At 50.3% G+C, this 14,973-nt stretch overlaps 1 protein-coding gene across 35 annotated transcripts in view; it reads left to right on the top strand.

The window, feature by feature from the left end:
* Ntng2 (netrin G2) overlaps nt 1-14,973 on the top strand; it is a 59,419-nt gene that overhangs the window by 31,342 nt on the left and 13,104 nt on the right. For all 35 annotated transcript variants that reach the window (NR_197768.1, NM_001434227.1, NM_001434226.1 and 32 more), the window contains 1 exon segment: nt 14,519-14,691. Coding sequence is in view for 34 of the 35 variants with exons in the window: in NM_001434227.1 (NP_001421156.1) it covers nt 14,519-14,691 (173 nt within the window). In the remaining variant the exon portion in view is untranslated.

The following is a 14,973-nucleotide window of genomic DNA, read 5'->3' as shown; positions in this document are numbered from 1 at the left end:
ATCTATACACCGTGTTACATCATCAGGCTCACCAAAGCCAGTGATGCAAACAGCCCAAGGGTCTTTTGGAAAATAGATAAATGCCAGGCAGTCTAGACATGTGATGGAATATTACTCAGTTGTATAAGAGGAGAAATCAGTGTGTGGTGGAGCAGCTTTACAGCCCCGCGTTAGGGGGAAAGGAAGAAGGATTCTGAGTTTAAGGCCAACCTGGGCTCTGTAGTGGGTCTCTCTCTCTCTCTCTCTCTCTCTCAGTGTGTGTGTGTGTGTGTGTGTGTGTGTGTGTGTGTGTGTGTAGGCTGAAATCACAGCTCAGTAATGGAGCGCTTGCCTATGACCTGGATTCTATTCTTAGAACAACACAAAAATGAAAATGGATAGGTAGATGGATTGATAGATGTATTGATGGTGGACAGATGGATGGATGGTAGGTGGATGGATGGATGGATGGATGGATGGATGGATGGATGGATGGGTGGATGGATGGATGGCTGTGTGAATGGGTGGATGGATGGATGGATGGATGGATGGATGGGAGACAGATGGAAGGATGGATGGGAGGACAGATGGATGGATGGGAGGACAGATGGATGGATATGTGGGAGGACAGATGGATGGATAGATGGATGGGAGAACAGATGGATGGATGTATGGATGGATGGAAAAACAGATGGATGGGTAGGTGTTAGATGGATGGATAGATGGAAAGGTGGACAGATGGGTAGATGGATGGGCAAGTGGACAGATAGATGGTGGATAGATGATAAATGGGTAAAAAGAGACATGGATGGATGGGTAAATGGACATATGGATGGACAGGTAGGTAAGTAGATAGATGAGTGGGCAAGTAGATGGATAGAGAGAGGTAGGTGGGTGTATACATAGCTATGTATGCAGTTATATGGGTGGGTGAGTAGATGGATAACTGGCTTCCATATTGTATTGTCCAGGTAAAATTCTAGTGTCTGGTATGACCAGTTAGAACAAGAGAACTAGCCTATCTGTCCTCCTTCCCACCTCTGTGGAATGGAGACAGGGGCCATGAGCTTGTCCCTGAAGGAGTATGAGTCAGAACCAGCTATCGTGGGCAACTGGAAGGAGTCCTGGGTTGCAGGAAGCCAAAAGGTTTTCTTCCTGGATTTGTGGGCTCATAGGAGGGCGAAACACCTGAAGACTCCGAAAAGTGTGTTCTTAGAGTTTGTGTGTGAGGTCTGCTCAGGAAAGGGCCCACATGGAACTCACATTAAAAGGCCTTGACCCCCAAACCTCTGGTCAATCTCTGGACAAACAATCTGGCTTCTGCTTTACATTGTCATTTACTTACTTACTTACTTACTTACTTACTTACTTACTTACTTACTTACTTACGAATTTGGTATGCGTGTGGTGCGATAAAAGACCCTGATAAAAGTAATGTGAAAGAGAAGGGATTTATTTTAGCTCGTAGGTCAGGAATACAGTCCATCACAGTGGGAAGTCAGCAGAAGCACAGTCACATGACACCATAGTCAGGAAGCAGAGAAAGATGAAGGCATGCTGCTTGTGTAGTCCAGAATCCCTGCCAAGAGAGGTCCTGCCTACAATGAGCTGGGTCTTCTCCCATTCACGATAATCCCTCCCAGGCATCCTCGAAGCTCTTGCTAGTCTTGGTAATTGTCCACAGGTCCCTAGAGTCTTGCTTCATGGGTGATCCTCAATTCTGTCATGTTGACAACACTCAACAGGCACAGTCCTTTATCTTTAACTGTCTCTCTCACACCCTCCTGAGTGTGTATGAGAGTTGGGTAGCAGATCCAGGCTGAGTCATATGTACAGGACCTGTAGGCCCTGAGGCCCTCTGGTTGGTGGGTTCTGTTCATGCATTGGATGGGGTGGACCCACCCTCTGTAGGGGAGAACTGGAAACCTGGCTTTTGACGGGGATATCAGGACGTCCGGGAGTCTCACAGGATGGGTCTCTTGGGCTGTGTATCTTGTAACTGCCAACTCCCTGGTCCCTTGTTTCAGGGGTTCCCCTCTGATCTTTCTTACCCCTTGTTAAGTAACTGGCAGGTTCTCAGGTACTATATTGGCATCCATCCCTGTGTCAAAGTGCCACACCCCGGGACCTTGACACCACAAGAAGAGCGTTTCCATCTTACCTTTCCAACTGAGGTGCCAGCTTCTCTGAAGCCTGGGGCAGCCTTGGCAGTCTTCATGCCATTGCAGTTGCCTCCTCCCACCTCGCCTCTCTCTGAGTCTTGCCTGGCTTTTCCCTCTGTCCTGTCATAGAGATTCTGAGCATAGGGCTAACCCTATCCAGGATGGCAACATCTTAATTAGTTAAGATGGCCACATGTCCATGGACGTCACATATCTGTGGGGTAGTAGGGTAATGATCTAACCTATATTGTCACCTACAACCTGCTGGTTATGAGCAGGGGCTGCGGGTGGTGCAGACACCATAAAAGAAAGAGTGTTGGGACCAATCAAAGTCACACATGGGAACTGAACCAACGAAGACACAGGATAACGCTGGGACCAACTGAGAGCTGGACCTAGATAGTCAGGGGGTGACTTCTAAGTGGCTATTGGAGGCTAAATGGGGGAGGGGAGCCTCTCCCAGCAAGAGCAGCAGGTGCAAAGGCCTTGTTTAAGACAGCGCAGAAGGCACTAAGGACTCAAGAACTCAGTGACGATAGCTGAGATGTGGTGAGGGAGCACAAGAGGGGACCAGTACACGCAGAGCTGGGTGGCTGTGGTCCCTGAAGCTAAAGGGAACAGTGGTTTTAGTCTGAGGAGAGGTGAGGTGGGGCTGTGAGCAGGCCTGGCCAGGTCTCTGATCTTAGTGAAAGGCAGAGGAAGATTCAGAGAGCACGTGAGGTCAAGCCCTATTGCAGCTATGACCCAGTCTGGTGGTGGAAGGTGGTGGTGGAAGGTGGTCGAGGAGGGGACAGGTAACAAGCCACCTCAGGACAGCTTCCATGGGCTTGAAAGAGTTAGTGGGAGGGAGCTGAGAAAGGGGGTTCCCAGACTCCTGGGAAGGAAACCTTGAGATCTTTGAGGGGAAGGCAAAACACAGAGGTGTGGAGGTAGTTAGGGCATCTCAGAGGGATGTGGCCCAAGGCGGGTTCACTATTTGAGAACCCGAAGGTTAGCTTACATTGGTACAGACTGTGCTGGGCTCCAGGGAAGGAGTCACCAGCAGCTGCAGGGACTGTCATCTGAGTATGGGAGGCTTCATCTGGCTTCCTAATGGATAACGGGATTTATCAGTGGGCCTGCACAGGTGATGTATGTCGGGGCACTTAATAGAAAAGGGCTTGCACAGAAGCCCAGATTTGATTTAGCCAATTAACTCAATTGCCGGCCATCAACTCCAGGAGGAGCTGCAGCCTGCATCTGTCCCCATTACCTTGGCATCATCCAGCCAGTCTGCTCACGGTGGCCCCTCATCCTGCAGTGTAACATCCCCTCCTCCACGGGCACTCAGGTCTTGATTGGCAGTGTTCTTTTTGGTTCCAGTTTCAGGTCCCCCAGCCCTGAGACTTCTGTGCGGCCCCTTAGCAGGTTTCTTTCAGCTCCCCACGGTCATGGTCACAGATGTGTTATGCCCTCTGGACACTTGGGTCCTTCAGCTTCTTTCTTGACTTTTCTCTTGCTTTTAGTGCAGATGGCCTGTCCCCAGTATCACAGAGCCCACCAAAGATTCAGACTTCCCACCCACCAATGGCCCAAGGCCACAGGTCACCTGTCTCATTATCCTGAGCTCAAAAGGGACAGAGGTGGGAATTAACATAGACCTTGAGGCCTACCCCACCCTCCACCCAGCTGTACCTCCTGTTCCCTGTAGACCTCAGGAAGAAATGCCCTGATGACTCCTTTGTCACTCAGAGCTGGCACCTGGCCAGCCAACGTAGAGTTGGAGCCTGCCCTGTGATAACCAAAGGCTCATCAGTTTTTTCCCAAATAGAAGAGGATGCTCCTCTCGGTGAGGGGGGGGAAGGCACTGCTGTCTTTTTTTTTTTTTTTTCCGGAGCTGGGGACCGAACCCAGGGCCTTGCGCTTGCTAGGCAAGTGCTCTACCGCTGAGCTAAATCCCCAACCCCGGCACTGCTGTCTTAAAGAACTAGCTTTGCTTCCAACTTTAAGGGTCAGAACCCGTAACCGTGGCCTTGGCTGGACTCCTGGGTGACAACAGGTGGCCGTTTGAGGGAGAGAACAGGTTTGGGGGACCTTTCTGTAGTGAGTTGCTTTATAAGGAGACAGGATGGGCTCTCCCCTGCTTCCCACATGGTCACCCCATTTTTGGAGATGTAAATGTGCATCCCTTGGGGCTCAGTCTTTGTGGGGAGCCAGATCTGGGTCCCGTCCTGCCTATCTCCAACACCCCTTGTTCCATGCTCACCCAAACTCCCTGCAACTTCCTCTTTGCCCCAAGGAGCAGGTGACATCACTCACTGGCTAGGAAGCTGACCTACATTTCCCAGCTCCCGTCTGGGAGTTGCTCCAACACCCGCTTCTCTTGCCCAGAGGAGAGAAGGGCCGGCTCACGATTTCTGTGGCACACTGGTGCCAGGCTGGGGCCCAGATGGTGCCCCTCCTGGTAACTCCTGGGCATCACCCGCCCCTCCCTGCTGGGCAGGGCACGCTCAGGCCTGGCACAGGCCAGAGCCCCTGCGATCCTCCATGTGGCTGTCAGACACCCAGCTGGGCCTGCCACGTGTCCTGAGAGTTAGGCTTGTTTGGTGTGTGCTTTCCCTGGGAGGTGAATCTGGCCCTGTCTTGGAAATGTTATGTTCTCCAGGGGCTGACTCGGGACCTGTCAGCTCCAGAAAAAGGCTGAGGTAGGCAAGACCACAGAGACTCTGCAGTCTGGGAGACATGAGGGCTAAATTAGGCAGGTGAGTGGGTGCACCCCACGGGCCAGAGCAGAGGGCATGTCTTGGCCACATGGTAACCAAGGGTGGCAGGTGAAATACAGGACATCTCAGGTTCAAGCTTTAGAGGAACAGAAAATAATGCTTAGTCTCACGGCATGGAATTATGCAAACAAAAAGCATTCATTATTTACATGAAATTCAATCCAACCTGGGGTCCTGTATTTTTGTTGTTGCTTTTAACACAGAATCATTCCATGTTGCTGAGGCTGGCTTCAAACCTTTGACTGAAGCCAGCCTCTTGCCTCTCAGACAGTGAGAAGAACAGGTATGCCTCCCAGCTCCCAGCCAACAACCGTGTCTTTATTCACTGTGTGTCATCCACAGAGGCTTGGGACACCCTGTGGAAGTGATTTCAAGAGGTTAGAAGCTATACCCTCCACCCTGTAGGGGACCCTAGAGACCTCAAGCAGTCACATTTGCTCTGAAGTCTGCTAGCCACTGAGACATGGGACTGTCCCTTGGGGCCACCAGGAATGGCTGGAAAGTACAGTTTTCTCACCCCACTGGCCTTTGTGCTTGTTGGCTGTCAACCATAGCAAGTGTTACTTTTCTGAGCCCAGCCCTCTGCATAGACTTGCTATCTCCTCCCATAGTAAGTGCCTGCTGCCAGGTCCACAGGCCACTGGCTACCCAGACACTGGCCACCATGCTTGCACAGCACTGGGGCCTCTCTTTTCTCTCCTCCCACCCTCCTCCCTCTCCACTGCACCCTCCTCCCTCACTCCCACCCTCCTCTCCATTCCTACCCTCCTCCCTCTCCATTCCCACCCTCCTCCCTCTCTACTCCCACCCTCTTCCCTCTCCTCTCACCCTCCTTCCCCACTCCTTCCTTCCTCTTTCCTTTCTCTGTTTCTCCTCCCTCCTTCTTCCCTCCCTCTCTCCTCCATCCTCCTCACTCCCCCACAGAATTCAAGAGCTTCCTGGGTAGCCAGGCAGTGTGTTAGGCACTTAGGAAAATTTAATGACAAGACTGAAAATCCAAGGTCTGATCCAACCACTCCTTTCATAACTGAGACCCAGAGAAATAACTCTTCAAGGTCACACAGCAAATCAACCCCAAGGTCTGGGCTAGAAGGAAGGTAGCTGCTGAGTCAGCATTGAGAGAGTGGCCCTCCTCCCCCTGCCATCCCAGCGGTGAGGATGGAAATGGTGTATCCACCTGCCCCTGGCAGTGTGGGCTGGCCCACCCCACACTGTCCCCTTCTTTTATGATTAAATAATTTATTCTGATGGCTGAGCTGAGAAGAACTTAGTAGTAAGGGAAGGCAGCCTGGGCCAGAGTTTTCTGGTGAACTGATTTTCAAGGTCAAAACTAGTGAAGAGACCCTTGGGAGAAACAATTCCTCCATGAAGGAGAGGCATCTGAACCAAGAGTGTTGTCAGGGGCCCAGGGCCACCCATAGGGTCTGGACATAGGCCCTGCCTGGAGGTCCTGCTCAGAGAGGCCAGGCCTCACAACTCTTCCACAGCCCTCTGCTGCCCCCCAGAGACCTGAGTGATGGCCTTGACCTATGGAGTTCCTGCCTTCCCACACAGGAGACAGAGAAGTGGGGCCTTGTGAGTATTCTCGAGATTTGGTTAATAATGCAGGTGCTGGTGGGTAGCAAGGCTTGGAGTTACACACATGCTTGCTTATTTATTTTTCCTTACTTCAATCCCCCCCGTCTTCTTTTGAGGCAGGGTCTTGTGAAGATCAGGCTGGCCTCTGACTCTATATGTGAAGAGGGTGAAGTTCTGATTGTCTTGCCTCCTTGTCCCCAATGCCGGTATCACTCTCCTGCACTGCCTCCTGCAGAGCCTAACAGGTTAGGAAACTGAGGCAGAGTAAAGACCAGCATTCTTTCCTATGGCCATAACAGTAAGTGGCCGGTAGGACCCAAGGATCACGGCCACCAGTTCCCAGGTGCTGTTGAAGGAAGAGAAAGAAACTAGCCCCAACGCGTGGGTACCTACTGTGTGCAGGGGGCTTTGTGTCATATAGTGATTTCAATGTGTGTGTGTACCACAGGACAGACACCTGCTCTCTGTCCATCCATCACTCTTTCATTTGTTCCCTCATGAGTGGTCAGTGTTTCTGGTCTCCTGACAACCCAAACATAAAGGGGATTTGTGTTCCCATCATATGGATGAGCAAATGGAGACTCAGATGGACTGAGCACATGTGTACCTGTGCTCAGAAGCCCTGCCCACTGTTGTGCCGCCTCCCTATGTCTACCTTGGCTCTAGAGTGCTGGGAGATTAGCCACGGAGAGCAGCTGCGAGTCTGACTGATGTTTGAACTCCAGCCTGGTACCACCTTTGGCCTACCCTAGGTGAGCCCTCAGAGCCTCTGTGGCCTTTCCAGGCCTCAGTTTCCCCATCTGCATATTTGGGTGGGGGTAGGTTGCAAGAGCTTATAGAATGGTTCTCATGCAAAGTGGGAGCTTCAGGGCCAGCTGTCTTTGCCAGAACTTTTGAAGGCTGGAGAGAACAAGGCTCTGGTGGAACAGACACTGCCAGTGAGCCTACTCTGGGGCCACTGTCACTCCCCTGACCCAACCACATGCACACTGTCCATTCACTGACCGGAGCTCTGCTGGACGGAGTTCACCTACTGTACATGCACCCACTTAAAGTGGGCTTCAGTGCCCCCTAAGAGTCATAGAGGTCTAGGGAAAAAAGAGAAAAACAGGTTTGGGAGCTGGAGAAATGGCTCAGCAGTTAAGAGCACTGACTGCTCTTCCAGAGGTCCTGAGTTCAAATCCCAGCAACCACATGGTGGCTCACAACCATCTGTAATGAGATCTGATGCTCTCCTTCTAGAGTGTCTGAAGACAACTGCAGTGTACTTAAGTAAATAAATAAGTAAATAAGTAAATAAATCAGAAAAAAGTAGAAAATTCATAGAGAGCTGGCCATGTAGCCACCAAGCCTAAGAGTGTGAGTTTGATCCTGGGTTGCACGTGGTGAAAGGAGGAAACTGACTTTTGAAAGCTGTCCTCTGACCTCCACACATGCTCTAAGACCTCCACATATATTCTGTAGCATTTGCACACGCAAAATAAATATATGAAATTTTAAAGTTTTCAACCTCAGCTACTTGAGGCTAGCCTGGGTTATATGAGACCATCAAAAAGAACACTCAGCCAGGCAGTGATGGCGCATGCCTTTGATCCCAGGCCTCAGGAGGCAGAGGCAGGCTGATCTCTGAGTTCAAAGCCAGCCTGGTCTACATAACAAATTCCAGGACAGTCAAGGTCTACAAAGAGAACCCCTGTCTGGAAGAAAAAAACAAAGAACAAAAAAGAAAAGAAAAGAAAAGAAAAGAAAAGAAAAGAAAAGAAAAGAAACACACACACACACACACACACACACACACACACACACACACACACACACACACACACACACACCAAGGTCTCTCTACATAGCCTTGGCTGGACTGAAACTCACTATGTAACTGTGGCCCAGGCTGACCTAGAAGTCACAATGTGACAATTTTAGGACATCGTCACCACCTAGGAGGAAATACTGCTGCCCCACAGACCCTCTCTCCCCTCAGTCCAGCCAACTCCCACTAGTTTGCCCTCTGTCTGCACAGGGTGGTCTCTCTGGACAGTTAGTGGCAACTGACTTATACATTGTATCTGGCTTATTTTGCTTAGCATCTTGTTTTCAAGGTTCATCCAGGTGCAGTATGAACCAGCATTTCCTTCCTTTTATGGCATAATAATACTCTATTCTCTATCTATGCTGCCTCTAATGTGTCTAGGTATGTGTGGAACCCAGCTTTGGGGTACAAGAATTCAAGAGTAACATCAATTTCTCTTGCATGTGTATCCTAGCAAGAGCAAGAGCAAGGAGGGCTACCTTTAACCTTCAACCTCATGCATTATCTCCCTGAGTTGCCTCATACACCCAAACATAGGAAGCAACTCTGAATGTAGTGATTTAGGGAATGTGGTTGAGAGGCATAGCAGACTAAGAGGAAACGTGGCTGCCAGATGCCTCATTGAGGAAGTGACATTGTTGTTCAACTTGCCACCTTGGCCTCAAAATGTTAGCTTTGGAAAAGGGACAAAACTAGGAGAAGACTGGCTCCCATGTGGTTAGGACAAGGGTCTTAAAACTCATACCCACAGTGACACACTTCCTCCCACACGGCCACACCTACTCCAATAATTATACACCTCCTAGTAGGGCCACTCCCTGGGCCAAACATATACAAACCATCACAGAAAATGGAGGAGAGGAGCCAGTGAAGTTCCCCCACTGCACCCCCACTCCAAGAGACAAAGTCATCCAGAAGCACTTGCAAAGTCAAGAGAATAAGAATGCTCTGGGCCACTAGTCCTTGGGTAGCCCCCCTTACCCCAGTCAAGGCTCTCCAGTCCTTCATGGCAATGCAAAGACCAAGATGCCGTCTATGTTCTGGCAGAAGATAGGGAAGACTTGGGGCTGCCAGGGCGGGGCCTGAGCAGAGCCAAGGTCAGGGAGGGACCGGCTGCTTGGCCCTAGACAACTCCCTCCTGTGCCACCCAGGCCACTGGGCTCTAACAGCCAGCCTTCCTGTTAGCATGAACACAATCTGCTCCTCAGATCCAGCTGATCTCTTATGCATTTTTAATAAGCCAAGGTCAATGTTATCATCACCTAAAGTTGATGGCAATCTTTTCTTTACGTAGCTGATGTCTAAAAATATCCCCTCCTCAGGCCAGAGGTGTAGAATATACTCCTGGCTTTCTACAACTGGGTGTTCCTCTCCAGCTAGCTCAGCAGGGTGTTAAATAAAAATTCACAAGAATTAAAAAAAGAAAAGAAAGCTTTGGAGGTCACACACACTTTGCAAACAAGTTTCTGTCAAAGTCAGATTTCTTTCCTGGAGGGCTTGTAGGAGACTCTGGTGCACTAGTGTGCACTGTGAGCTGGGTTGTTTGGGGGTGTCAGAGCCCCGTTGCATGTTCGAGCAAAGAGGCTCAAGCATGGGACCTTCCTTTACATGGATTTCCTGGGGCCCAGTGTTCCCAAGAAGAACGTACAATGCCAGCTAGTGCCTACCATCCACCTCTGTGCCTTTGGAGGGGTGAGCTGGCTTCTTTGCACTCTACCCTATAGCTCAGAGCTGCAGTGCGAGCACACAGGGCCAAGCCAGCTGCAGGACAGTGTGTGTAATGACATCTGTCTGTGTGGTTTTCCCTGCTGCTGTGACAACACATTGACAAGAGCAACTTAAAGAAAGGAAGGTTGACCCTGATCCACAGGTCAAGAGGACAGTACATGATGGCAAGGAAGTCAAGGCAGCTGGTCACATGACATCCAGTCAGGAAGCAGCTCAGCTCCCTTTCTCCAGGATCCCAGCCAGTGAATGACACCACCCACAGTGGGCAGGTCCTCCCATTTCAATTAATGCAATCAAGATCAACCCCACAGGCATCCCCAGAGCCCCCAGGTGATTCTAGATCCTGTCAAGTTGACAGTTAACATTACTGTCACGGTGTCTTGTCCTGGTTTCCTCTCTGTGGCTGTGATAAAGCACTGAGACCCAAAGCCACTTGGGGAGGATGATTTATTTGGCTTGCACTTCCAGGTCACAGTTCATCATTAAGAGAGTCCAAGCTTGAAGTGAAGGCCTTGTTATTTCACACAACATTACCTCCAGCCAGGACTCAGGCACAGCCACAGGAGTACAGCAGAAACCGTGGAGGAGGATGCTGGCTGGCTCACGCAGGCTTATACTTAGCTAGCTCCCTTATATAGCTCAGGACCACCTGGCCATCGAATGGTGCTGTCCACTATAGATGGAGCCTTCTGCATCCATTAACATTCAAGACAATCCCCACTCCTATGATACAAACCAGTCTAGACCTTGGAAGGGGTTGGATCAATGTGTCACGTGTAACTCATGTTGTAAGATCATTTGGAAAAGCATTCCTATACCACCCCCAAATCCTCTGCTCTGCCAAAGAGTGTGTCAGTGTGGACCTAGGGAGCCTAAAAGCCAGGATGTGATTCAGTGAGTGTAGAGCTCACCTGTTACTCATGAAGCACAGGTTCCATTCCTCACACTGCACCATCGGGTGCTGGTGCTACCCCGTGATCCCAGCACTCCAGAGGTGGAGGGAGGTAGAGGCAGGAGGATAAAAAAATTCAGGGACATGTTTAAAGAGTTGAAGGCCTGGGATACACAAGACTATGTCAGGGAAAAAAACTGTCATAGAAAAAAGTAGAAATCATTTGTAATCCTGTCCATCTCTCCACCACTTGCCTTTATTTTAGGGTTTGGGGTACTGGAGTGTGTGTGTGTGTGTGTGTGTGTGTGTGTGTGTGTGTGTGTGTGTGTGTGTAATTTGGGGGTGGGACAGGGTCTCACAATGTAGCTCAGGCTGACCTGAAACTCACTTCATAGCCCAGGTTGGCCACAAACTTGTGGCAATGCTGACTCAGTGCTGTTACAGGCATGAGCTTCCCACTGGGCTATAGAACTGAGGGCTTCACTGTGTCCACTCTGGTATCTACTTTGTCATGCTCCATGCTCTATTCTGTGTGAGCCTTGTGACTTCAGAAGTTGAATTCTGAGTCCATGTCTTCATCTCTGAGGAAGCTGATGCGGGAGAGTGGAATGAGAATTTTCAGGAAATGTGACTTTTTGCCCCCACATTCAAAATGTTCCTTGCAGCTGGAAGTATTCCTTGGCATGTGCATTTATGACTGAGTAATATTCCATCTCTTGGACATACAGCACTTTAATTTACGATGGATCCTCATCTATCAAGCATCACAGCCCACCTTAAGCGCATTCCCAACATTCCCTCCGGTTAGCCTGTGGCTATGTAGAATTGCCACACTTGGTGGCTTATCTATAACAAACCATGGGGCAGCTGGTGTAATTGATTTTGTTCTGTATGAGAGTGTAAACAGAACCTAGGTATGCTTCTGCTCCATCATAAAGTCAAAGATTGAAGGACGAGAGACCATGAGTGGGGGCCTCTTAAATCCCTCGCGTGTCAGGATAACATGAAGGAAGCCACGGAAGGCAGACAGCCTGGGCAGTCCAGCAATGGGGGATATTTGGTGGGGTTTGCCTCTCATATCCCTGCCCCAAAAGGGGTCCCCTGCCGAGACTGCTTCTAGTGGGGGACACAGGCACAGGAAGAGAGAGGCAGAGACAAGACATGATGAAGGGTGACAAGAGGTGTTAGCTATGCACGGTGTGGGCGTGAGGAGACAAGCAGCCATGGGCCTTCTGGGAGGATAGAAGGAGTGGGTTGGGGGACACAGACATCATCCAGCCCAGGTTGGCAGGGGAGCTGTGGGGAGGGAAAAGAATTCAGTAGACAACTTTCCCAACCCCATGCTGGGGATAGAACCTGGAGCGTGGCTGGCTACTCCCCAGATCCCAGCAGTAGTCTTTTTGGAATGATGTTGTTCACCAGGTATTGCAGGGATCCAAGATAGCTGCTGGTGCCCTGCCTGGGCCTTGTCCCCAGACACATCCATGTGCCCAGAGGAGCCACACTGTCGTAAAATGTCAACCAGCCAATTGTATCCCAGCAGGATGCTACTAGCTGCCACCATCTGAGCCTCCTCTGCATCCCAGGAACCTCCTCAGGCTCTTGATCTTTCTAGAAGGGTCCCTGCTTCTAGACTGTCCTAGGTTCGGAGAAGTTCTCCCTGGAGCTCCATCAGAGCAGAGCTCTGCCCATCTTCCTTGACAACCATTAGACTTACCTAATTCATTAAACCCCCAGCTCAAAGCCTGCTACATTACTGGTGCCCTATAAATATTTTCCTTGCATATTTTAATAAAAATAAGATTCCATTCAGCATACCAGTCGCAATTTGCTTTTTGCAAATATTGACAATATAACTTGGGAGTCTGCCCATTTCAGAATAAGGCACACTCACGTCGCACACAGCAGCTCCCTGCCCCAACTCCCCACTAATTTTGTGAGTTTGGCTTAGTCTTCTGGACAAGGACTTTCTATAGCCCTGGCCAACCTGGAACTTGAGTTCCTCCTCTCAGCCTCCTGAGTACCAGGTTTTCCAGGTATGGACCACTGTGTCCAGGTCTCTCTTTTTAACTTTGGGCTGCTAAGAACTTCACATTCACACACACACACACACACACACACACACACACACACACACACACACACAAAGAGCACCTCCTGTTCCAGTCACCATCTGGGGTCCTCTTTTCCTTAGTGTCTTTGCTGTATGGCTCTGTCTAACAAAAGGCCACTCTCATCTGTCCCATAACTGCATTTACAAATATTTCTGGATTTCTCTAAAAGACAGACTCTAAGGGCTGGTTTGCAACAGCATTGTGACAGCTGACTGCATTGATGTCATAAACACCCTTAGTGCCAATTGCCATGGTACAACTGGCATTCACTTGAGTGTGTTTCCACCAAGGCCCAGCCAGGTGCACATTTGGCCCTAGGTTGACACATCTTTGAGGTTCACTGGGGTCCCCTCCCTTCATAGCAACCGGCACTCTCTGGCATCCACTTATGAGCACCCAGGTGCCCGCTAGCACCGTATGGGCTGCATCCCACTGGGTGGTAGTCAGTTTGCTCTGTGTCCTCTGCATTGCTGGCCCAGATTTGGTTTAATTCAAGTTCCATGCCAATGTGAGCGATCTTCTAGAAAGTCCCTGCTCTGGTTGTGTCATCACTGATCTTCTGGGCTGTCATGGCTCAATGTCTGGAGCCCTCGATTCTTAGGGGTCCCCAATTCTATCATGAAATGCTTCTTTGAAAAAGAATGTGCCCTCATCAACTTTAGGTTACCCTAAGGTAGAGCTTGTGGAGGTCAGGTGGAATCCACACTTATTCTTTCCCTTTATTTAGCAGTTTGCACAATGACGAGGTGCCTATGAATATTTGAATAAACGGTGAATAATACATGTGTGGGTGAACTGACAGGGCTGGGAAGCTGGGGTTTTCTCTGTCACCCTCAAGTGCCTGGGTCTGCAGCTTTCGGCCAGGACTCTGTATGTACAGGACATGCTGGGGCACGGTTCACGACCTGTCTGTCACCTGTCTGCCCACCTTAGTTAAGAGGTAAGGTAGGTGTGAGGATGTGGCTTAGTTGTCAAGTGTTTACGTAGTGTGCACCTAGCCTTTGGTTCAATCTCCAGCACACACACACACACACACACACACACACACACACGACTTTCTCCAGCACTTGGGAAGTAGATGTGGGAAGATCAGAAGTTCAGGTCATCCTTGGCTATGTAGCTAATTCAAGGCCAGCCTGGACTTTTGTGAGATTTCTCTTAAAATAAAAAATAAAAATAAGAAGGAATTAAGGTGGTCAGGTTGCTGAAACGTCTGGGATGAGGGAATCTCTCCTGACCCAAGAGCAGACGTCTAAGAATTCAGGTAGACAGCAGTCAGAGTCAACCTCAGGGGTCCAGAGCTCCCATGGCTGGGAAGGGTCTCCAAACCATGAGAGAGGGAGTCTGGACTCTGCACAGAGGAGAGTCTGAGTGTGCACTGGCCTCCAGGGTCTCTCTCAGGACAGCACAGACCTGCCTACTCCTGCTCCAGAACCCTTGCCTTCACAAGAGGGCCTGACCTCCCCCTCAACCCCGTCCTCTGGTCTCCTCAGGTGCAAGTGCAACCTGCATGCCAACCTGTGCACTGTGCGTGAGGGCAGCCTGCAGTGTGAGTGTGAACACAACACCACAGGTCCTGACTGTGGCAAGTGCAAGAAGAACTTCCGCACGCGCGCCTGGCGAGCTGGCTCCTACCTGCCCTTGCCCCACGGCTCTCCCAATGCCTGTACGTACGTAACCTGCCCAGCTGCAGTCCTTGTTCAGTGACCCAGCGCGGTGGCTCACATGTGCATTGTGTGCACACCACACACGCACACACGCACACACAGAGGAGGGGAGGAAGCATCCCTCCTCCATGTCTTCTGGGCTTTATTTTCAGTCCTAGTTAGAGGCAGGTCAACCTTTCTCAGTATCTCGTCTGCCACCCTTCTTCGTTCTGAGATCAGGGCACGAACCCCATGGAGATGCAGAACAGGGGGTACAGTGAATGGACCCTAATGATGAGTCT

Source organism: Rattus norvegicus, chromosome 3, assembly GCF_021556685.1.
Source record: "Rattus norvegicus strain SHRSP/BbbUtx chromosome 3, alternate assembly SHRSP_T2T, whole genome shotgun sequence".
Taxonomy (NCBI): Eukaryota; Metazoa; Chordata; class Mammalia; order Rodentia; family Muridae; genus Rattus; species Rattus norvegicus.
Note: the sequence above shows the minus strand (reverse complement) of the source record. Positions and strands in the feature narration are given on the sequence as shown.